Source organism: Melitaea cinxia, chromosome 21, assembly GCF_905220565.1.
Source record: "Melitaea cinxia chromosome 21, ilMelCinx1.1, whole genome shotgun sequence".
NCBI classification, from domain to species: Eukaryota; Metazoa; Arthropoda; class Insecta; order Lepidoptera; family Nymphalidae; genus Melitaea; species Melitaea cinxia.
This window is the reverse complement of record NC_059414.1, coordinates 8,994,918-9,017,826: the sequence shown is the minus strand read 5'-3', so window position 1 is coordinate 9,017,826 and position 22,909 is coordinate 8,994,918. Positions and strand designations below refer to the sequence as shown.

Below are 22,909 nucleotides of genomic sequence, written 5' to 3'. Positions count from 1 at the left end.
CTTCTAGCATTGCGGAATCTTCGAAGTGAAGACTCGACGAAGTCTGCCAAACGTCGCCCAGCCCAACAGAATCCTCCTTTCATCCTCTTTCTCGAAGCTGTTGCAGCCTAGTTGGATAGTATGGCCTAGGTAAATATAATCCTGAACAACTTAGAGAAGGGTACCATCGACCGATACCGGTGTAATGACTTGGTTGTTAAACATAACTTTCGTTTTGTCCAAGTTCATACCGAGACTGACACGTCGGGAGAACTCGTTTAGGCCGGCCAGCATTTGGCCTAGCTTATCCAACATCTCCGCAAAGATGACGATATTGTCTGCGAAACGAAGGTGAGAAATGTATTCGCCGTTGACGTTGATGCCTCGTTCCCCCATTCCAAGGTCTTAAAAATATATATTGGTTAACAGTTTCGGTGATATTACATCTCCCTGTCTTACCCCACGCCGGAGGAATATGGGATTTGTCTCTGGTTCTGGATGTGAATGGTCATCGTAATACATACATCTCAGTACCTCGATATATTGCCAGTCGATATGACATCTCTGCAGAGTCCAGGACAGCCCTGGTCTCGGCAGAGTTTAAGGCTTTCTCGTAGTTCACAAATGCCATACACAGCGCTTGATTATATTCTTCTGTCTTTTGAATAATCTGCCGAACAGTATGAAACCCAACCTGCTCTGGTGATAGGAATTCGTCGAGTCTTCTGGCGAGACGATTCGTAATAACTTCGAAAACACCTCATAGACGTGGCTCAGAAGTGAGATCGGTCTGTAATTCTTCAAAAGAGACTTATCGTCTATCTTAAAGAACAGCACCACCACACTCCCGGACCACGCCTCCGGCGTGGTACCTCGGTGGATGACGGCGTTAAAGAGTTTTGCCAAGGCTTTCAGGGCAGGTTGCCCTGCGGCTTTAAGGAACTCAGTGGTAACTCCGTCATTCCAATGTCATGTAGGACGGAAATTAAATATATATATTTTTGTCAGAGTGGTTAAAAGAGAGCGAAGTCAGATTTTAGTAAAGATTTAGAGCTAAAACTACAAAATGGTGAAAATATAAATATTACGCTAAGAATAAGAAAATTTATTTACAATTTTATATTGTTAATATTTTTTTTTATAAAGAAATGACTTAATAAAATGTATATTGAGTACAGATCTTCTTATATTTAGTAAAGGATATTTGGATTTTGATAGCACAGTGAGGCCACGTTTGCAAAATCGATCACTGCTTACTTTAATCTTAATCAGAGAGAACCGTAGTAAATACATAATAAAGACCCAGATTGTAGACAAAACTCAGCGAATGAAATATCTATAAATAGTGTACACGTGACATTTTCCCGGGCTTAAATTAATTTAAAAAAAGTAGACACTTTTTTAAAGCTATGGAACAAATTATAACAAGGTAATATAAATCTTAAGGGGTAGTAATGGGTAAATCACGATAGTCAATAGTTTTGCCATACAAAGATTTGTACTTACACATTTTACTTTCGTAAAATTATAGGAATAAGAACAATTTCTACGGTGAATCGTAAAATATAAAAAGTATTTAAAAAATATATAAAAAATTACTCATTGTACTCATTTGTAAATTATTGCTTTTTCTGGCATAAAGTACTAGTCAAATATTACGTTTAATTGTGCAATATAGAAACCGTATTGTGAAAACCAATAAATAAAGCACTATTGTGATAATCAGTAATAAGCCTACTGACTAACAAAGGTTTTATTTCTTTTAAGGTGAAGTAAATTATGAAAGTTACTATAGAGCTAACGAACAGAAGGCATTGTAAGACAACGTTAAGTAAAACAAATAAAGGAACACTGTTGTAATTAATTATACTCTATTTTTAATGTTCAAGTTGCAATCCGTTCTAAACTCGGGTTTCTTGAATGAGCGTCCTCTTTTGCAGGTGACCCAGCACTCATGGATAGGCCTTTGTTTGAAATCTGTGAATCAATTAAAAGACATACAGTTACCAAGTATTAGACAAAATAATTAAGTTAAAGATACAATTACTGCACGTACTTACTACTCTTATTATGTTCAAATGTAATAAATCGTTTCATGAAAATAAATATATTTCAATAAAAAGTATCAACACGCCTTTTAAAATTGATGAGCAATATAGTCAAACGCATTCATTGAAGTTCTAAGAAGTTGGAGCCATAGGTAAACCAATAATGCCGAAAATTTCACCGTATGATAGAGAATTATTATATTTAGAAAGAGATAAATTTTTATAAGACCTGGTAAAATATTTGCTATCTGGCAAGTTTTGTGTATTTTCTTTGCTGATGATTTAAAAATAAAATAACTTAATCATGTTTTTACATGGCCAGCCATTCGGAATAATCAACTCTGACTATAGTTTGACTTTCGATAGGAAATGCTGCAGTTTATTAGGAAGGAACTAAACTTCATTAAGCGTTAGTCTTGCGTCGCGAACTTTCCCTAGGGAACTGCTCTTGCCGAGGAATGGAACGAATGTTTTTATAGTACAACTTATAATTTAAAAAGTTTGATTTATTATTCTATTTTTATTAATGTACTCTGTATGAATTAAACAAAAAAGTTATTGTTAGTTCGCAGAGTTATAAAATAAATAAATTTCTTAAACAAAAGCCTAAATTACTCTTTATTACATTAGCTGTCTAGCAGTGAAAGTCCCGTCAAAATTGGTCCAGTCGTTTCAGAGATTAGCCGGAACAACAGACAGACAGACAGACAAAAATTGTAAAAAATGTCATTTTGGTATACGTACCGTGTATACTTTTTACTACATGGTATAAGCCGTTATTTTAATATTACAAACAAACACTCCAATTTTATTTATTTATATAGATACCGTTGAGTATAATATATAGCATTCACATTGCGATCATTACTTTTAAAATGATATATTATTTTTACATTGTTAAAAAAAGTTAGTTGTAGACTTTTAAATTCGTTAGAACTACTCACAGAAGTATAGTACAACACATTGAGTGTGATTACATGTGATTATTTTCTATAGCATAAGCAAAAAAATTGTGGAGTAAGTTTATTTCTGTTTTGTTTCATCCTATCCCGCTTCTAGTAAAATTCTACAATAACTCAGCATATACTATATCTACATTTAATTTAATCGTAACAGCTTCCACGGTTAACGCATAAAATCAGACTGAGAGAATTATTTTTACACCGTAATATGGCCTATTATCCTAAAATAGTTAAAAACACTTGTCAACCTTTTTTACTGTCGCAGTTGAACTCGTGCATGTCACACGTGTCTATAAAAGTCCTCATTTCGCCGCACGAATCAATACCACACATCGGGACCTTATCGTGTACACACAAGTCAGCTATCTTGCATTCTTCCTCGTTCTAGAACATTTTTTATTTTATTTATTTAAGCATATTAACAATATACATATTTTTACATTGTTATAATAAGCACATTAGGTATACAGTAAGGTCCTTAATACATATATCAATAACTAGCATGCATAACATTCAATTTTTTTTTTCAGCTTGCATAACACAAAATAAAACTATTAATTACTTAAAAAAGGATTACAAACTAGAATATAAAAAAGGTTTACGAAAGAAAATATAAAAAAAAAAACTATATTATTTGTGAAAATGAGCAAGAATTTTCTTTTTTTTTTATGTCACTAGGTCGGCAAACAAGCGTACGGCTCACCTGATGGTAAGCGATTACCGTAGCTTATAGACACCTGCAACACCAGAAGCATCGCAAGCGCGTTGTCGACCCAATCCCCAATCCCCCCAGGAGCTCTGGTCACCTTACTCACCAACAGGAGCTGCTTGAAAACAGTATTATTTTGCTTGATCTTCTGTAAGGTCGAGGTACTACCCCAGTCGGGCTGCTCCATATTTTGAGCAGGAAATTCCTGCTGTGCCCTACCTCAGTGAGTTTCTTTTTAAATGCATTATAATGATCACCAAATATGTCAATGCCTGGTAAATCTTTTGCAATTTTGTTTTAACTCAAACACAGTTTAACCACGGGCGCCTGATTTCCCATATGAGTTTTTGATTTTGGAATATAAAAGATGTTATGGATTTTATTTCTTGGGTACCTACGTGGGACTGAAAGAGATATACGCTCAGCCATATATATAGCCATTTTTTATATTATTTCCGGTCTGGGTGTCTGTCCTTGTTGGTCTCCCTATCATACCTCAGAGAGGATGTTAAGCTGTTAGTCCTGGTTGTTATCGTAGACGCCTGATAGCGATCTTTAATCATTGTAGGGAATATATTCATCAACGAGCAGTGTAGCAGCACGGTGTGTTAAGTTTCGGCCTTTCTCCTATACGGAGAAATAGGCCTAGCAGCAGTAGGTTCTAAAATACTTTTTAAGTACATACAGTATCCGGCTATAAATAATGTATATCGATCATTGGAAGGAGACAATCGTCTAATTTGCACTTTGCAGTCCATTATAGTCCAACATCCCAGACCTTCCTTATTTAGTTCGTATTTTAAAATATAATTCAATTAGTGTCTGGCAATAAATAGTGAAATGAGTGAGTGAATAAATACTACCGGTAAAAGGGGTCTGGCAGTATCTATTAATTTCATATTTTTAAAAAATATTCTGTTAATATAAAATAACTAGTTTATTTATTTATCACACATAAAACAAGTCAGCATACAATTATTGATAAATATAGTACATTCATAATTCAAATGTATACCTTCAGTAAATAGTCTTGACGTATCAGATCGCGTTACTCTATGATTGGACTGTACATTTACAAATAAAGAAAATGATATAAGCTTCGTTAAAACAATAACTTTGGTGACGTCATCTGACGATGGTTAATGACTATGTAATGACGAAGGTCACAGTTGTAAGGTATAAAGGTATTTAATTTGAAAAAATGTAATTAAGCTGTCATTTTTTTATTTGCTAAAACAAAATGTTTCTTTGTTGTAATGGAACTAATCAAGATTTATATAAATTATTTTACCTTTATAGTTTCACTATGCGCAGATACAAACGGAAAAAAAATTATTGCATTAAAAACTGAAAAAATAGAAAAAAATTAACGTTATATTAAAACGGTACAGTAAATTAAAGCATATTACTGCATTTTACCTAATATTATTAGCATTGTAACATTTTACACTAGATATATTTTTATTTTTGTTTTAGGTCATAATGCTTGAGTTATTGAAAAAAAATTTTTTTCGAGTTATACTCCGATATCCGATAAGTTATTTTAAAGTCGTAAAATAGTATTGAATTTATTTTTACTACCGAAAGTATATATTATAAAATAAGTTATTCGACTTTATGAGTAGAAATAAAGTAGGCAAAATTCAGTTATTTTACTGAATGTAATATAATAATAATGAATACGAATCTCTCTCACTTTATTGTCTAACATATTTTTTGTGTATAATATTATTTATATACTAATTTGTCATTATTATTACACACTTTCAGAACATGTTGACAATATCAAGAATTAAAAAATAATAATTAAATTTTTAAGGACAAAGTCATTAAACTTTACTACCCCGCTTTATGTGATCAACAGTCGGTTTTATAAGTACGCTTTATCACGCAAGTGTAAGTCGCGTTATTTCTTCCAATTACTTGATAACACAAGCCGATGATTTTGAGTGTTTAGCATCCACTCTATAATCTACGTCCAGCAGTTGACACAAGCCATCGCCATAATAAGCATAATTTTCTTGAAAGACTGATTTATCGTCTTTTAATTACTTAAGAAAATTAATTAAAATCGGTCATACGTTTCGTACGACCGTAGAGGGTTAATCAGTCCAGAACTCTTTGAACTATCAAACGCAGTTCTCTTGGTAGTGGGTTATTATAAGCTCATCATATAAGCGCTGGATGAACAAAAATCGGTCTCTGCTTTCGATCAGTTTCGAAAGCCAAAAAACGGACTGCGTTGGAACACTGATATTTTCTTTTGCAGGAACACCTTTCCCACCTAAATCTATATGAATTGTAATTGCCAGATAAAATGAAAATTTAGGCTGTTTTGACTATCTTCTTAGGGATGTCGATAGTAAAAATTGTAATTTTTCGTATCAATATATGTATGTGTCTGCCGGGAATCGAAACCGGGTAATTCGAAATGGTAAGCATGTGTTCTTCTACGATGCTAAATGGTTAGTTATTACACAAAAATAGGCATATATGCAATTCGGTCTCGAAATATTATTTAAAAATTCAAAATATTTTACCTAAACTTGTAATATTGTTTTGAAACAAATAGTAATAATCGCATTGTAAACACGAGAAGGAATAACAAAATTGAACTCCAAGTTTCCGACTGCGCAAAGTAAACGTCTCTTTTCTGGGTTATGGTATTCGCATGTACAATAAAATCCCACAAACAATTTTGGAATTGTCTCAACACAAATTTAAAGTTTTTATTAAAAATAAATAAATGGATAAAGCTTATTATTCGGTGCAGGATTACATAGTTGATAAAGATATGTGGACTTAGTGACGCTGTATTTTATGCAACATGTATTTTATGCAACATGTTGCTAATTTTGTACTAAAACACCGTTTATATATTATTTTTTAAAAGAGTAACTTGTATGCTCTGTTAGAAGCCTTTATATAAACAAAAAGAAAAAAAAATGTCTTTCAAAATAGTCTGTCTCATTCTTTTTGATACACGTAAAATAGGTGTGAATATATTGTTATGCAAAAATGAAAGTTGTTTTAAGAAGAATCCCTTACGGAGTCTCGATTATATAAATATAACACGAATAAAGTAATAGAACGAAGCCTTCCCGTAAAGGATGACTAATGAAAATTCGTTAATATAAGATTTGTTCTACGATAAAAAGTAATGAACAGGGGACGAACCAGGTTAATTTTAAGTCCATATAATGATAGTAAAACGGCTAAATCTCACATTTTAAGTAAGGTTAGTAAATTTAATGCTTGTAGGGTTAAGGAGTGTAGAGTTAGAAACTTGGCTCCACATGAGATCTCATAACTATTTGACAGTGCAAGCCATATGGCCTCGTCTTGGAAACATTTATGATGACGTACATTTAACTTGATGGATGGATGGAATACATCAATTGCTAAAATATTTTGAACGCATCAGGAATGTGCATCATATCTGGATTATGGCATAAAAACCTTATGAGTTTCGGTAAATAAACATTTCTGTTCAGTCAGACGCGGGTTCGAACCCCGCTGGAGCGGTCAATTTTTTAAATGATATTCAAAAATGTTTAGAATTCCTTATATGTGGGTAACACAAAAATAAAATCGTACGTAATAAACGTATTGTCAAATGCAAAAGTAATTTGTTGTGTCTATAAGAACATTTGAGAAGCATGTGACGGCTATAATAGTGCAATTTACTGTCTGAGAGCCGTATTAACGCCTGTAATTTAATCACGCTGCGCTTAATGTCTATAAATCACGTCGAGATTGTATACGGCTCGAGAACTTTGATCCTTTACGTACTTCTTTTTTTATTTTTTTTACCAGTTTTAGTTGTTAATTGTTTCCGAAATTGGTTTGTGCAGGTTATGTTTTATAAATAAATAAATAATAAATATTTATTTCTGTATCTATAACTATATCTTTTAATATACACATACGCTTGACTGTTTCTACGATAAGCAACTTAATGCTTGTGTATGAAAAAGTATTTGTAATGAGGTTAGTATTAACTTTTTAATGTTTAACGATTCATTTCATATACGGTAAATTTTGCATTGTATTCTTTGAAATTTAAATAATATTAAAACACAAAAATTGCAAGTGTCAAAACTAACACGATGGCAATAAAGCTTATCGATACTATAAGTGATGTTTTCTCAGCTCTCTGCTCTATTTGTTATCCGTACATAGACAAAAAAAGACTCAATGAGGGCGTTTACTTTTGGTATTTTTTTTTTTTACGTTTAATGATTTTTTTAAAAGCTGATTAAATGTAATTATATGAATTTAGGTGCAGTGCTTCTTACCCTAGCCGTCCTCGCTAGCCAGGAACCTATTGAAAGACGAGATTTTACAGGTAGCCTTTTAGATACAGATACGGTAAGAATTTGTGAATTGTCTTAAAGTAGCTGATAATATTTGAATCTAAGGCTAAGGCTCTAAAATAACAACAAATACATACATTTTATCAGGCAAAACCAAAACGTGAAAAAATTGGTATTAAAGCTGAATTGGCCGAACTTAATGAATATTTGGAAGATGTCCCAATTCAGAACATGCAGGCAGTAAAACATCTCGTAAAATTACTTAAATCGATTGACGAGGCAGCTCAGCAACTTGATTGTAATATATACGAAGAGATCGCAGAGCCAAAACTTCCTGAAAAGTTAGAATTACCTCAGACAAAAAGCAGTGACGTTGAGGCTGATACAGAAAATCAAAAAAATGTAAGAATCGTTAAAAGTATTTCAATTATTCCAATAAGATAAAAATTTCCACTCGCGGCTTCGACCGCGTAATTCAGCCATTCTTTTTCTCTCGTTATAATACAGCCAATATTACTGAGTGATAACGTAAAATTCTACTGATAACACATCTTTGAAATTGATCCATTAGAATCCGAAAAAAGTGTTTCATTAAATGAGTAAAATTCGCGTAAACCTTAGAAAACAATATTTGATCCAGTAGTTTTAGAGTACATTTATTACAAACTAAAAGAAAAAAATTTGTCGTCGGTCCCGGCTGTTCTCATAAATACCTTATAATTGCTATCACGTTACTCATAGTAATACATTATATCAGTTAACGAGAGAAAGAGGTCTATGCCCAGCATGTAATTCGTGTTTATTCTTTGCAGGCTGCACAGCAACACTTTTCTGACAATGAGGAAGCGGTGTGAATCATTCTTTTTTTATTGGCACTACTATACATTAGCTTTCAACTTCTTTGAAATTGTGGTTATAAAATAACTTTATTTTATTTGAAAAATATATTTATATTACAGTACATTATTTATACATGATCTTCACTGTTTACACTTGGTTTTTTAAACAATAATAAGTATATGTAGGTACTTTTCAAATTGTTATCGATTTTTCTTTCAGTCACGACGTTCCTTTGATAGTAACCGTTTATTTATACCGCCTATTGAGAACAGTAATACACAAAGTCCATGGTGTTCGGTGGCCATGTCATGTCGGAAAACTATGAATTCTATTTGTGGGTACGAGGATAATTTTGGTTATGGTAAATTTGACGATATGTGCCATATGTTACAAGTTAACTGCTATTTTAAGTACAGTAAGTATTGTTTCATTTTTTTCATTTTTTCAAAACAGCAATTTTGATAAATTAATTAATTCAAATTATTTAAACGTTATGTTAAGTTTATATCAAACAAAATTATAGTGTTATCTTTCACTCTTTTGAACATAATTTTTAAAGTTTTCTATACCTAGTTATCGTTTTTATTTTTCAGATTTTGCACTTGTGCCGTCATGCAAACCATTTTTGTAAATCTGCCACTGATAAAGTACGAAGTAGACAGAGCAAAATTTGTTTTTATATTTTAACTAAAATTTCATTGTAATGATTTTTAGTACACATTACTTTGAATAAATAAAATGATTGTTTTTCATTACTTTAAAAATCAGCTTTAACCAGTACCACGCGATAATTCTTTAGGGTTCGGACATACTCCTTCCTCTTCCTTAACGTGTCTGAAAACTAGAAAGAAAATTTTATTTTAGTATAAAGAAAAGTAAAATTTAATATCCTGAGTTTATTAAATTACATGACAAATTCAAGCTGGAAACACTCTTACAGTGCTTGTAAAATAAAGTAAAAAATATTCTATATTTTTAACTGGAAAAAATTATTATTAATGATTGGTATAATATCAATCATACTTATATCTCAAACGTGAATTTTACAAATGATAATAAAATTAATAATAATAAAAAAAAAACTTTTGGAAAGTTACGAATCACCAAAACTTACTTTTCTAAAATAAAAAAAAAGTAATAAAATCTCATTTTGTGCTTATGTCCTCACCACCCAACCTTTTATGACGGTCGCTGCTTAGACTGTAAGAAATCTTACTTTGTAATCATGCGTGGAAAGCCTACGACCATACTTTTATTACTTACCATATTTTGCAAATTTCTACTGGAAATAAAGTAATATATAAATAAAGTAACTAGGGATATTTTTTTAGAGTTACACAAGTTTAAATCATAATAAAACAAAGAAACATTTTCAATAACAATAAAACGAGCTTTAGTGAATTGTTTAAATATGATTTCGGTCAGGTAGCCGCCATGACTGGCGTGTACAAGGCGCAATCTGAACCACAAATTTTCACAAACTTGTGGCAGCATTTGTAGCCGTATTTTACCAATAATTTTTCGAATGTTGATTTCCAGGTATTCTATTGCCTTTGTTTTATCGACGTGGACAAATGACTTGACATAAATCAAAAGAATATAATCCAATGGGGTTCGATCATACGATCTTGGTGGCCAATGAATTGGACTATTACGTGATATTATTCTTTCAGCAAAAGTATATTTGAGTAAATCAATTGTAGCGCACGCTGTGTAGTACGTGGCTCTATCTTGTTGGATCCACATATCAGCAAGATGATTGTCAGCTAATTGAGGTGCGAAAAATGTCCCTATACCGTTCATCGTTGACAGTTACAATCTGACTATCATCGTTTTTGAAGACATATGGACCAATGAGTCCGTCAGCCCATAAAGCAAAACAAACAGTAATTTTCTGTGGATGTAAGGGTGTTTCGACAAAAGCTTATGGATTATTCTCACTCTAACTGTATACACTGGACTTCAGCGAAGAACAGAATTTTGATTGGAAATTAAATATCAATAAAAAATTTGTGCTTCAGTCCATTCGCCGAATTGGCGACGCATATGATGGTTGTTTTGCTTTGATTCCTGCACAAGTTGAATCTTGGAAGCTTTTAAGGCAAGATTCTTTCGTAAAATCTTCCATAAAGTGGAAGGACACAATCTCAGTTGCTGAGAACGGCGACAAATTGATTAATTTTGACCTTCCTCGATGCTTTCCTGTACAGCGGCTACAGCTTCTTCACTGCGCACTGTTCGGCGTCTCACGGGATGCACATTATCATTAAGAGTAAGCTGTCGCCCTGAACCTCTGAAGGACGATTATGTACGCCATAAAATAGACGAAGTGCCCGATTAATTTTACAAACAGAACCATTATTTTAATAAATAAATCAAGAATTTGCAAGCTTTCCTCTGGTATAAGTCTTTCCATAAAGAATGTCAAAGCAAACTAAACAAAAGGGGTATGGGTGCAAATGGGTGGTCAAATAAAGCAGTGTGCTTTAAAAAACATCCATGTTCTGAATTTTTTTATTGAAAAATTATTCTGTTGATGTCTAGGAAGAGAAACAATATTACAGCACCTACTTTGTAATTAGGTCATGCTCAAGTACCCTAATTAGTACCTTGATTACATTTGTTAGTTTTTGTGATAAAAGAACTAATGCTAATTACCCATATTGTATTCACAGGAGTATTCGTAAAGGTCGCACAGATCCAAAAATGTTCTCGCCTCATTCACTGATTTGCCACAAACAATGATATTATCGTGAAAGCAAATATAAGCATGTTCACATAATTTTTTCAATTCTGTCTGAAAATAAATAAAAATCTTTATAAAAAAAGGTAGTAATCTTCTTAAATAAATTACAATACTGATAGGCTAATATTAATGTATTTTTTAAAAATAATAACACTGGTAAACGCTTGATTTGCCACAAACAATGATATTATCGTGAAAGCAAATATAAGCATGTTCACATAATTTTTTCAATTCTGTCTGAAAACAAATAAAAATCTTTATTAAAAAAGTTAGTAATCTTCTTAAATAAATTACAATTCTGATAGGCTAATATTAATGTATTTTTTTAAAAATAATAACACAGGGAAACGCTTGGGGAGGATCTATAATATCGCCCACGACCAAATTATTTGTCTGTATCATTAAGTAATGTGCTTATATAGAAAACATATTTTTATTTCATTAAAAGTGTTTGATATTTAAGCTTACCAAGTGGGCTTTATCTCCAACTATATGTGAATCAGCGTATATAAACACAACTAAAAAATAAAACAATTTTAGCAACATTATTTAAAGGGATATTAAAGCTTGTTGTGCTTCAAAGTCATCTTGTTATTGAGTGGTAGACATAGTTCAATGCACAAAAGACGGATGTTAAGCAAAGTTTAGTATATAAACAGCCTATTGTGGTAAAACATGTATTTGTCTATTATGTTACATTATATGCCAGCACTGCTGTCACCAACCCGCTTGCCCAGCGTGGTGACTATGGGCAACACATATGAATTCATTTTTGGCGCGAATTTGTTGATGCTTATGTCGATGACGAAGTCGCGGGTACAGCTACATAAATAATAAAAAATTACTGCGCGAATTAAGTGGAAGAATCCGAAACAATTTTGTCTTCTGTACTTCTCACTAATGTTCATCACAATTAGAAAAAAATCCTGCATCGACAAAGTCTAATAAGTACATTCAAAAGAATGTCGCGTTAAAACAAAAAAAAAAGACTAGTTTGGCCAGGCAAGAAATTTTAGTTTGTTTTTGAGTATGTAACCTTTTTTTTGCCAGTGTTTGAAGAAAATATATTTTTCGCTACTTATGTACGCTATGTTTATATGTATTTACCAAAATTAAATAAAATTTGAGCATCATAGTTTTATATCAACACTTGCTGTAAATTTTGTGTAAATTACATCGCATATACCTAGTGTTGATATTCAATGAAAATACAAATACATAGTTATATCTGTTGTCTATAATTTTAAAAGAAAACAGTAATTTTGTATTCTCAAAGCGAAATTAATACATTATTACTAAAGTATTAAGTTTATAGATTTATAATCACTATTATTAATCACTCTTGCATTTCTGTGCCCGCGCTTATAGAGATCGCTTATAGAGATAAGTTCGCCCTTTTCAACTTCCTTTGTAAATATTATTTTTACTTGTTTCTTTTTTTTAAAGTGAAATATAGAATATAAAAGTATACGAGTCATGTCAATATTATTTAAAAGAATATTTATAATGTTTCTTTTTAATAATATTTTATTTTATGATATGTATGGTTAAAAAAAAATTCAAAACGCCTTTTATAACACAAATAATACTTTTATTTTTAAGTTAAGTCATAATACAGTAATAATCATCTTCATAGTATAACATAGTTTAGTATAACATATACTCAGCTATTTTTGTTGATTTAATTATTCATCATAAAAACTATTGGTTGGTCGGCGGGACGCGGTTAAGATTGATTTATCTTCCGGGCAGGTTGTTTGCTTGTAATCTGAAAACATATTGTTTCGTTAAACAATTTTTTAAAATACGTGTAAAGGTGTTATTTTTAAAATACTTTTTGTAAATGTTTTTAACGGAAGTGTCTTTGAGTAAATTATAAATAAACTTTTTTCTGTAGCTAATATACGGCACCATAACTTGTAGCTTGGTAACAAAGATGTCACCAAATAACAAACTCACTTTTTGCTTTTACAACCTAAAAATAAGTAAAAGTCTGTTTCAACTCGTGTAGATAGGACCAGACACTACCACTAGACAAAGATGAAAGTAGACATACATATACATAAATTTTGAAAGCTACGTTTTTGGCTTGAGTACTGATTCTTGATGTTTAATTTTTTTGGTTAAATATTAATCTATAAGACACTGAATCATCTGACTTCGCTACAGCCTGTAATATCCCACTAATGGACATAGGCCTCTTTTCCCACGTAGAAGAAGGATCAGAGCTTAATCCACAACGCTGCTCCAATGCGGGTTGGCGGATATATCCATACTACGAGTAACGATTGCTATCAGGTGTACATGACAACCGGGACCGACCGGGTGGGGAGACCCACGAGTACTGTACAAACACCCAGACCACGGCAAACATCTGTATGGCCAATCTAATATTTGTCATGTGCGGAGATCGAACTCGCAACCGTCTACGCAACAGGTATAATCCATGGCTACCGTTGCGCCAATGCGGCGTCGCCAACGAAATCGTCTGACTTGCTATTAAGGTTAAAGATCGTTATTTTCTCATTTAAAACCATACAGTCATTTGCATGAGAAATAACATTATATGACAGATTTAGTTACAGTCCAGTATCTAGGTGGCAGACCTGGTCTGTGATTTTTTAAATCGTATCTATTATTTTATTATAGACAAAATAAAATTATCTATTCCTGTAATATTCTCAATCTTAAAACATTGTGACGTTTTAGAGGTATTGAAACAAAATAATCGTAGCGAGTACTAAAATTTTCTTGATACCAACTTCTCCTTCGAATGCAGTTATAATCGAACATATCGCAGAGATCCCTGAAGCCCATCACATCACCCGCATGACTGAGCCCACAGATAGGAACGCGATCGTGATTGCAAACCTTTGCCATACTGCACCATTTAGCACCCATCTAAAAAATGTTTAGAAGAGGTAAATGATTGACGAGATTTATGACAAGAGTTCTTCTAATAGTATTAGTAGATTTAATTTTTTTGCAGTAAAATATTTTTTGCTGTTAGTAGTAGGCTATACCACAACATGTCGTATTGATATCAAATTCAAAATGTAGTAGGGGGCAGTAAAAAAAAGGAAAGAAAAAGCTTCGTATAGTTTTAGTACGTATACAATGTTGCTTGAAACATATCTACGCTATTTAGATTTTAAAATTTTTCACAAACATACAAAAATTAAAAATGTCTATAATTTTCGTATAAAAATGAGGTCATAATGAATGTAAAACTTTTAAAAATATATTTCATTCCATTGGATAGAATATACCCCACATTAAAGTAATCTGTAACATTAATAATGTTAATGTTATAAAAATGTCGTACTTTTTTTACCTTCCTCCCCATAGCTATATCTTCATTATCACGGTCTAATGGAGGACCATGAGTTGACACTAAATTTATTATGACACAAGCCAACAGAACAACTGAAAATAAGAAAAAAAATCATTTTGTCGCTCTAAATGTAATTTTTATTAGTGAAAAATTGGGTCATAAGGTATCTAAAAGCATTATATTTATAACATTGTTTCTCAGGAGCTCTGGCTACCTTACTTCACCATACAACACAGAAACACGATACTGTTTAAGAGCTGCATTATTTTGCTGCGATTTTCAGTAAGGTTCGGTGAGGTACTCTAGTCGGGCTGCTCCTCATTATGAGATTAAGATATTTTTTGTCGTGCTCTACTCTTAGTCACGCTATAACATATTTATATAATAATAGGTAAATATTATAATGTGCACCATACCTGACAGTTTGGTCGTCATTTTTGGTCAAATAACTTGCCTTTGTGAAAGATAATGGCTAAATGAAGCTAGCTTGATGTTATGTCCTACGCATTGTTTATTAAACATCTCTATTGTCTATGAACTAAAACAAACTTCCCTTTATCCTGGTATTCTAATATTTCCAATACAAAGTGGACATATATAGTACATAATATGTAGATATTCTTGATGGACTGTTTCAAGTAGTTACCTACTATAGTGGTGGTATTTGGTGACATTTTATTGAAGGCGCTATTTCGAAATCTGAAAAATAAATAGAAAAGTAATATTAGCTGTTTGCCAATCAAAAATTTAAAAAATACTACTCAAATTGATGTTCCTTATTTTGTTTTATTTGGTTTCATTTTATACCATTAAAATATGACAATATTCTAATTATGTGTATCTAATACTATTAAAGGAGCAATTCTTGTACGAGTATATATATACATATAATCTGAATCTCGGAGACAGCAACGATTTTCATGAAATTTAGTATGCAGGGAATTTCGGGGGCGATAAATTGATCTAGCTTGGATTCATTTTTAGAAAAGATATTTTCTTTTTTTTACTGTTTTAGGTAATGGAAAAATGGCTACAATATCGTTAGAATAGGAAATTAAATTTCGCAATTGCCAATAAAGTTGTAATATCTCAGGTGGGAAATCGGCTGGTCAGGAGCGACCGAGAAGACCACGGATCAAATTTCCGTGTCTCCAGATCGATTATCTTTTTTCCAGTTTTTTCTAATTGCCCTCGTGGTTTTTATTTAAATACCCAGTTTATATTTTTTATTATTTTGTCGGTAAAAATCGAAAAATGTTATTCATATTTTATTAATATGTAATTCGTATTTGAATATTATTTCCAAAAAACACGATTTACTAAAAATAGGTACCTGCGTAAATGTACCATGAAAGTATTTTAAGTTAAGACATTCTGTAGCGTCCTGCGGTTGATATCACAATCGATATGAAAGATGATAAGATGTGAAAAGGAGTGTGTTTCAGCTCTGACACTCGATTGGAATATCCTTCTTACAAACGACTACCGTAATAATTAAAAACATATTTACCTCTTTCTTGCAAGGGACGTTACGCGGTATTGCGTCACTCTCAGAGAAGGTTACAGTTTCAGCATTACTTTTCACACTATTTCATTCCCTATATTTTTTACCACGGGCTCTATACCGTTTCTCAAGGACTTAACTCCATATAATAATTTCTCTAACATAAACTTACCGGTACCATATTCACAGTTAAACTCTAATATGTCACACTTGTCGATAAACCGCCTCACTTCCTTTGTATTACGTTCCAGACCGCATCTCCTCTTTCGGTCGTGCGTACAAACCGCTGCTTTTAAACAAGGCGACTGAAAAATATTGTAAACAAAATCAAATATCTAATCTAATAAATAAAAATGAATGTTTATTAGCGCATAACTCGAGAATGGCTCGACGAATTCGGCTATTTTTTTTTTTTTTTTTTGTATACATATTCCTTAAGGCCCACGGAAGGTTTTAATAAAAAAAAATGAAGTCTGTCCGGGCAGCTAGTTATCTATACAAATACATAAAATTGGAGTGTTTGTTTGTAATATTAAAATAACCGCTTTTTACTAAATGCGTATGGATGTATACAGTGTACATATACAAAAATTACCTTTTTTGCAATTTTTGTCTGTCTGTCTGTTTGTTCCGGCTAATCTCTGAAACTGCTGGACCAATTTTGACGGGACTTAACTTAGGCTAGTAACTTAAAGTACTTTTATTTTAGAAATTTATTTATTTTGTAACTCTCCAACTGAACAATAATTTTTTTTTAATTCCACGCGCACAAATTCGCGGGCACAGATTGTTTTTTAAATAAAAATGATAATTGATTTATGTTCAATATAAAATTAAAATGTTTTATGTATTAGAATACAATCCCTACAATAAAAGCACACCGACGTTACATACTCATACATGCTTTTTTAGACCGGCGGCTAGACATTCAAAGAAATGAAAAATAACAGCTTAACAAGTAAAATTGTACGACAAACATTTAATAATTCTGCTTATAAAATAAGTTTTGTGTTATTATCGCACACATATACATGTCGACAAAAGAAACTATTTATCACCAATTTGTTTTATCTGAATTCCTTAAGTCCTTATTATGTTTTCCTTTAGACATTTAGATATATATGTAAGTAATTACTTTATTAAACACAAAATCAAAAGAACTGATTTTGCTACGCTTGTATCTTTTACACGAGTGTAATTAAGGCTAATTCTGCACCAATGCATGTCTAACGTCATCAAATACCATGTAATTATAGAAGAAGAGGTTATTAAACTACAGAGACACTTAATGTTTTTATTAAATAATTTGCGTAGTCAAGATACATTTAAAAAGGAAAACCAGTGCGTCAACAGTGCATGTACAATAGTGAAGGCTAATGTATTAAGGTACGTAATTATAATATAACAGTTACGTACGTAATATCTTCTTTTTTGGTCCTTGTTAGAACAAGTAGAAATTATTAGAATGATTAGAAACAGCTTACTATAATTATAATCACTCATTAAGATAGTGGATTAAGTTATAACTTTTATACAACAAAGCGTTATAAGTGATTTAATTTTTTTTTTAACTTTGATACTTTGTAGGTACATAAAACCTATCAATAAAAGTACATGAAATTTATATTTTTATTATTTCCATTTCTTTTTACTACTTACAATTGCTATGAAAAAAATATTTCTTAAAATTAAGTAGCACATGTGATAACTCAAGGAATAAAGAAAAATGAAATATCAAATATTTTTTCTTGGTACGTAATATTTGTAGGTAAAAGCATATGTACATATACTGTGTGTACTGTTTAATCTTAAAGTATTTTAAAATAAATAGTATTTTTGTAGGTATTATCTGTGTTACCTTTTGTCGATCCGAAACCAAAAGCCCTGCGGTACGTAGTAATTAATAAACTTTTAACCAATTCAGTAAATTTTCGTATGGTAAGTAATAATAAGAGAATAATAAGAATAATACAAGAGTAAAGAGGGCCACCTGTTAAAAAGTTTTTGTTTTAAAGATACAATTTTGCAAACCAGATAAATTTAGAATACTTTAATATTTTTCTAGAATATTACTTATACCTTATAAAACATAGCTTGATCTCTGCGACATTTGTTAAACTGACATTCCTAGGGTTGTTATGATACAGAAAAAAATATCGATAGTAATTTTCGGCGTTTCTTACTTATCGATGCCATAATTATAATGGGTACTTAATAAAATGAAACAAATATTTTAAAACATACATTTATTTATTCCAAAAGAGTACATCCCAAATCAATTTCCGAATCACTTTCAAAATCGCTAGAGCAATCTTTTAAATTTATAATGAACTCTTGGTCGCAAATATTATCAAATCGAACGTCCCGCTCCCAATCTTCTTCCATTAATTTTCTGCATTTGGTAACTACCTTTTTCCAATCTTCTGCAGATAAATTTTCAACCGCAGTGTTTAGTAACTGCAGCATTTTATTTGCCGTAAAAGGTGGTGTTGTGTTAGATCTAGCAGCGTAACCTTAAAAGAAAAACATATTTTAACATCATAAATTATACAGGAGTTAATACATATAGAACATGTCTAACTGAAATTCGAGCAAACAAACCTTTTACTTGGGTCCAGATAAGCTCGATCGGATTATACTGGCACTGATATGGAGGCAGTCTTATGACGTTATGACCCTTTTCTTGGGCTATGTCATCTAAGACATACGTTGGTGTGCTGGGTTTGTGCAGACCAACGAGTCTCAATAATCCGTTTTTAAGCATTGTTTCATTGGCCTCTATTCCTTTTTCTTGAAGCCATGCAATTATTTCTAACTTCCTGTTTGCCGAAGTTGGTGGTTTGTGCTTTTGGACAGAGTGATATGGGGCGTTATCCATAATTATATAATGTGGCTCCTTCAAATTATCTAATAATTTTAAAAACCACTCTTTAAATTTTTCAAAATTCATTTCTTCATGGTATTCATTGGTCTTCGTAGATTTGAATGCCAATAGGCAATTAGGCACAAAACCAGATGATGTCCCAGCATGAGTTATTATTAGTTTTTGACCTTTGCCTTCGGGTACTTTGGTGGTCGATTGTGTCGTATCATCGGTCCAAGCTTTGGATACGGTTGATTGGCGTTAAGCCATGTCTCGTCTAGAAAGACAACTTTGTCCCAATTTGTAATTTTTTTGACTTTCCGGAGAAAATTCACTCGAGCAAGAGCAATGTCGGTTCGTTCCATTATAATTTTTCTTTTGTCACTTTTTTTATAGGAAAATCCAATATTTTTCAAAATCTTCGATAGTGACGGCAAGCTTCCTTTAAACAAGTCTGCGTCTTTTAGGGACACCGCCAGTTTTTTTAATGTAGGTAATTCGCCCCGTGTATAATAACCATATACATGATTGCGAATCGCAACGGCGTCAAAGTCGTCAATTTTTGTGACAGGAGCAGCCTTTCTTCTTTTTTTATTTGGCGTTGAAAGCTTTTTTTCCTCGTCTTCAATCAATACTGCGGTTGAAGATTCGCCATATTTTTCTTTACTGATGCGAATTACTGTCGCAAGTCCAATGCCAAGAGCATCTGCAACTCTGTCACAAACTTTTGCCATGGGTAATAGCGGTCCACCATTTTGGTTTTCTCGCTCAAAATATTCACGCAAGCGAATCACAAGCTCACGACTTTGACTGTTCAAAACAGTTTTCTTCGTTCTCTTGGGCATTATGCCAACAAACCTCCACAAAAACAAATAATAACAACAAAGAAACTAACAAAAATAACTAAAGTTAACAAATTAACAGCAATAGTAACAAAAACAAAGTGATGAGAACGGAAAATACGTACCGTATACAAGGCGTTAGCACTCGTACTGAGGAGAATGGCCGAATGGGTCATATCAAACAATATGGCGGTGCGTTGGCGCCATCTTTTTGAAGAAGAGACGCTGCGACCAAACTTCTCTCGAACCCCAAAGTTGTCGGAAGGAATATTACGAGTAGGTTAGAATTTAGATTTTATTTACTCACTATTGTAAATAATGTTATTTTTTTTTTAAATATTCAATAATGTTATTTTTTTCAATTAAATGATAAATTAATTTTGAATTAAGTTTTATACAAAATATCGATAGTTTATAGTCTGTGGTCACGATGATTAATCGCTCATCATTAATTAGCTCAGCATGCCCATAAAGTATGACATTGACAGGTACGATTGTCTGCACTGTGAAATTCTGAACTTCATAGGCGCGATTTTACTGACAGCTGTCCCAGAGATCAAGCTATGTTTTATAAATTATAGGTACTCGGTATACGTGGACTTTGGTTTGTTTATGACTGACCGTAACGCTAGCTGTCGCGAATTGATCTCTGCTCATAACATGATTATATGTTTTTCCGGATCTCAAAAACAAGATTTTGCCTTATCTGAAGCCAATGAGTATGTATATGTGTGTGCTAGGAAGCAGTGACTGAGAATATAATTAATAAGTCGCCAAACTTTATTTTTTTTACTAAATAATATACAAAAACCATACACGTACATCATATCATGTTACTGAACAAGTCAGATAAGCTTGTTTCTTTATATATTATTTTTTAATGATGCACAAAAACCCATTTTTTTCGTATTTAATGTTTCATATTTCAGAAATGTTTTCAAGCTAAGACTTGTTTACATGACGGAAAAGAGAAATGCGGACAAAATAAAAATGGCGAGTTACGTCAGTTTCTAGATGCTTGTGATATGAAGGAGTACAATTGCTTGAGAGGAACTGGTATGTTGTAACTATGTAATTATATCTCAAAAAAAAGTGCTTATTTTTAATTTGTAAATTAAAAATTTTACGAAAAATTATTTTAATGTATAAAATTGACTTCAATAACACTAAATGATAAATAGATATCATAAGTATAAGTTGTTATTTCTTAACCGACATCTAAAAAAGGAGGAGGTTCTCAATTCGACTTTTTTTTTAATGTATGTGACTTTAGAACTTTTGACAGGGTGGACCGATTTCGACAAAAACATTTTTAATCGAGAGGTGGTGTGTGTTCTTTAACTAAACAGTTTTAACTCTTGAGGATATATATTATTCAAGCTTAGAGTTTTATAAATATCTATAAATGTCTATTATTATTTATACAACCACTCTGGTGCGGTAGTGCGAGTAGTCGCCTAAAAGACCGACGGTTTGCACGTTCGATTCCCGCTCGGGATGGATATTTGTATTTGTACAAATATTTCTTTCCAGTTTGGATGTTTGTAATTGTGAGTCTCCCCGCCGTACCTCGGAGAGCACGTTAAGCCGTCGGTTCCGGTTGTTATCATAAATACTTGATAGCAATCTATACTCTTTGTAGGGAACATATTCAGTGGAGCAGCGTGGTGAAATAAGGTCCAATCCTTCAACTACATGGAGAAAGAGGCCTATACCCAACAGTGGGATGTTACAGGCTGAATGTGATTTATACAAATCATGACAGCATAATTAGACTACCACAAGGTCCACTACCATTCGTACTTTTCTTAAAAAAATAAAATAAACAAATAAATCGATGTGGTAGAATTTGTGCGTGACTTTAGCATCAGGATCAATAGACAGATTTTCTTTTTTAGATTATTCTATAATACATCTGAAACTGTGTCAAGATTTACCTTCTATTCCACCTCCTTCGAAGGAAGAAAAAGAAGATGTTGAAAATAAAGAGAAGTCAGAAGAAGTAGAAGACGAATCACAGGATGAAATACAACCTCGAGAAAATTGAAACCACACATATTTAATTATTTATTAAATCAATATATAAGTGTATTTTAAGTATGTGTTTTACTTAGAAAAAAATTAAAACAGCAGTGATTTGTAATTTAATAAAGATACCCTTAATATGTCACTGTATGTTTCACAATCCACATCATACAAATGGACAAAGACATAGACACAGATTTTTATTTTAAATCCAAGTAAAATTTCATACACAATTTGGACTATGAATAGACAAACATTCATATAATCTGTAACCATTAAATTTAATTCTTTTATTTGTTGTTAAAAGTTTTGTAGTAAAAATATGCAAAAAAAAAAAACGATTTCGTTAATTATTTTTGTAAGTTTATTTATATATTTGCGGAAATTTTCAAATAAGATCGCTCACTGTAGTCCCTTTTTACTTAAGTGTTTGTAGTATTTTTACTGCACGCTTCTCCTTATGTATATTTTAGTATTTAATATGTATACTGTTATCAATTGTTCATAAAATAAGTATAATTTATTAAAAGGTATCACAAAGGACCATAGAACCAGGCAGAGCTGCGATAATCAGTAAGTATTGGTGCTGGAGAGCGAAATATTGCCACGCCGAGGGCGGTATTGTCTGCAGCAGAGATCGTCGACTCAACAAGAGACAAAAATTCCCCAGTGCATGTGATGTGTATAAGCATAATTGTAATTACGAAACTGGCAAGTATCTTACACGTGTTTGTAGCATAT

The 22,909-nt window shown here is 32.1% G+C and overlaps 3 protein-coding genes and 2 long non-coding RNA genes across 5 annotated transcripts; 2 read left to right on the top strand and 3 right to left on the bottom strand.

Annotated features, from left to right (window-relative positions):
• Positions 1-1,843: 1,843 nt before the first annotated feature.
• Positions 1,844-5,112, bottom strand: LOC123664298. The gene is made up of 4 exons (XM_045598888.1): positions 5,108-5,112; positions 4,990-5,002; positions 3,238-3,373; positions 1,844-1,956 (listed from the first exon to the last, which is right to left on the bottom strand). The coding sequence occupies exons 1-4, from the start codon at positions 5,110-5,112 to the stop codon at positions 1,844-1,846; spliced, it is 267 nt and encodes an 88-aa protein (XP_045454844.1).
• Positions 5,113-7,839: 2,727 nt separating this feature from the next.
• On the top strand, positions 7,840-9,593 carry LOC123663999. Its single transcript, XM_045598633.1, has 6 exons — positions 7,840-7,914; positions 7,981-8,069; positions 8,162-8,416; positions 8,827-8,862; positions 9,074-9,269; positions 9,448-9,593. The coding sequence occupies exons 1-6, from the start codon at positions 7,896-7,898 to the stop codon at positions 9,483-9,485; spliced, it is 633 nt and encodes a 210-aa protein (XP_045454589.1). The 5' UTR covers positions 7,840-7,895; the 3' UTR covers positions 9,486-9,593.
• Positions 9,594-13,174: 3,581 nt separating this feature from the next.
• Positions 13,175-15,369, bottom strand: LOC123664296. Its single transcript, XM_045598887.1, has 4 exons — positions 15,351-15,369; positions 14,935-15,026; positions 14,363-14,501; positions 13,175-13,368 (listed from the first exon to the last, which is right to left on the bottom strand). The coding sequence occupies exons 1-4, from the start codon at positions 15,367-15,369 to the stop codon at positions 13,286-13,288; spliced, it is 333 nt and encodes a 110-aa protein (XP_045454843.1). The 3' UTR covers positions 13,175-13,285.
• A 3,300-nt stretch (positions 15,370-18,669) lies between these two features.
• Positions 18,670-19,199, bottom strand: LOC123664128. Its single transcript, XR_006744779.1, has 2 exons — positions 19,040-19,199; positions 18,670-18,951 (listed from the first exon to the last, which is right to left on the bottom strand). It is a non-coding gene; the product is annotated as an uncharacterized LOC123664128 (long non-coding RNA).
• Positions 19,200-21,070: 1,871 nt separating this feature from the next.
• LOC123663894 lies at positions 21,071-22,240 on the top strand. Its single transcript, XR_006744716.1, has 2 exons — positions 21,071-21,199; positions 22,042-22,240. It is a non-coding gene; the product is annotated as an uncharacterized LOC123663894 (long non-coding RNA).
• The last annotated feature ends 669 nt before the right edge of the window (positions 22,241-22,909 follow it).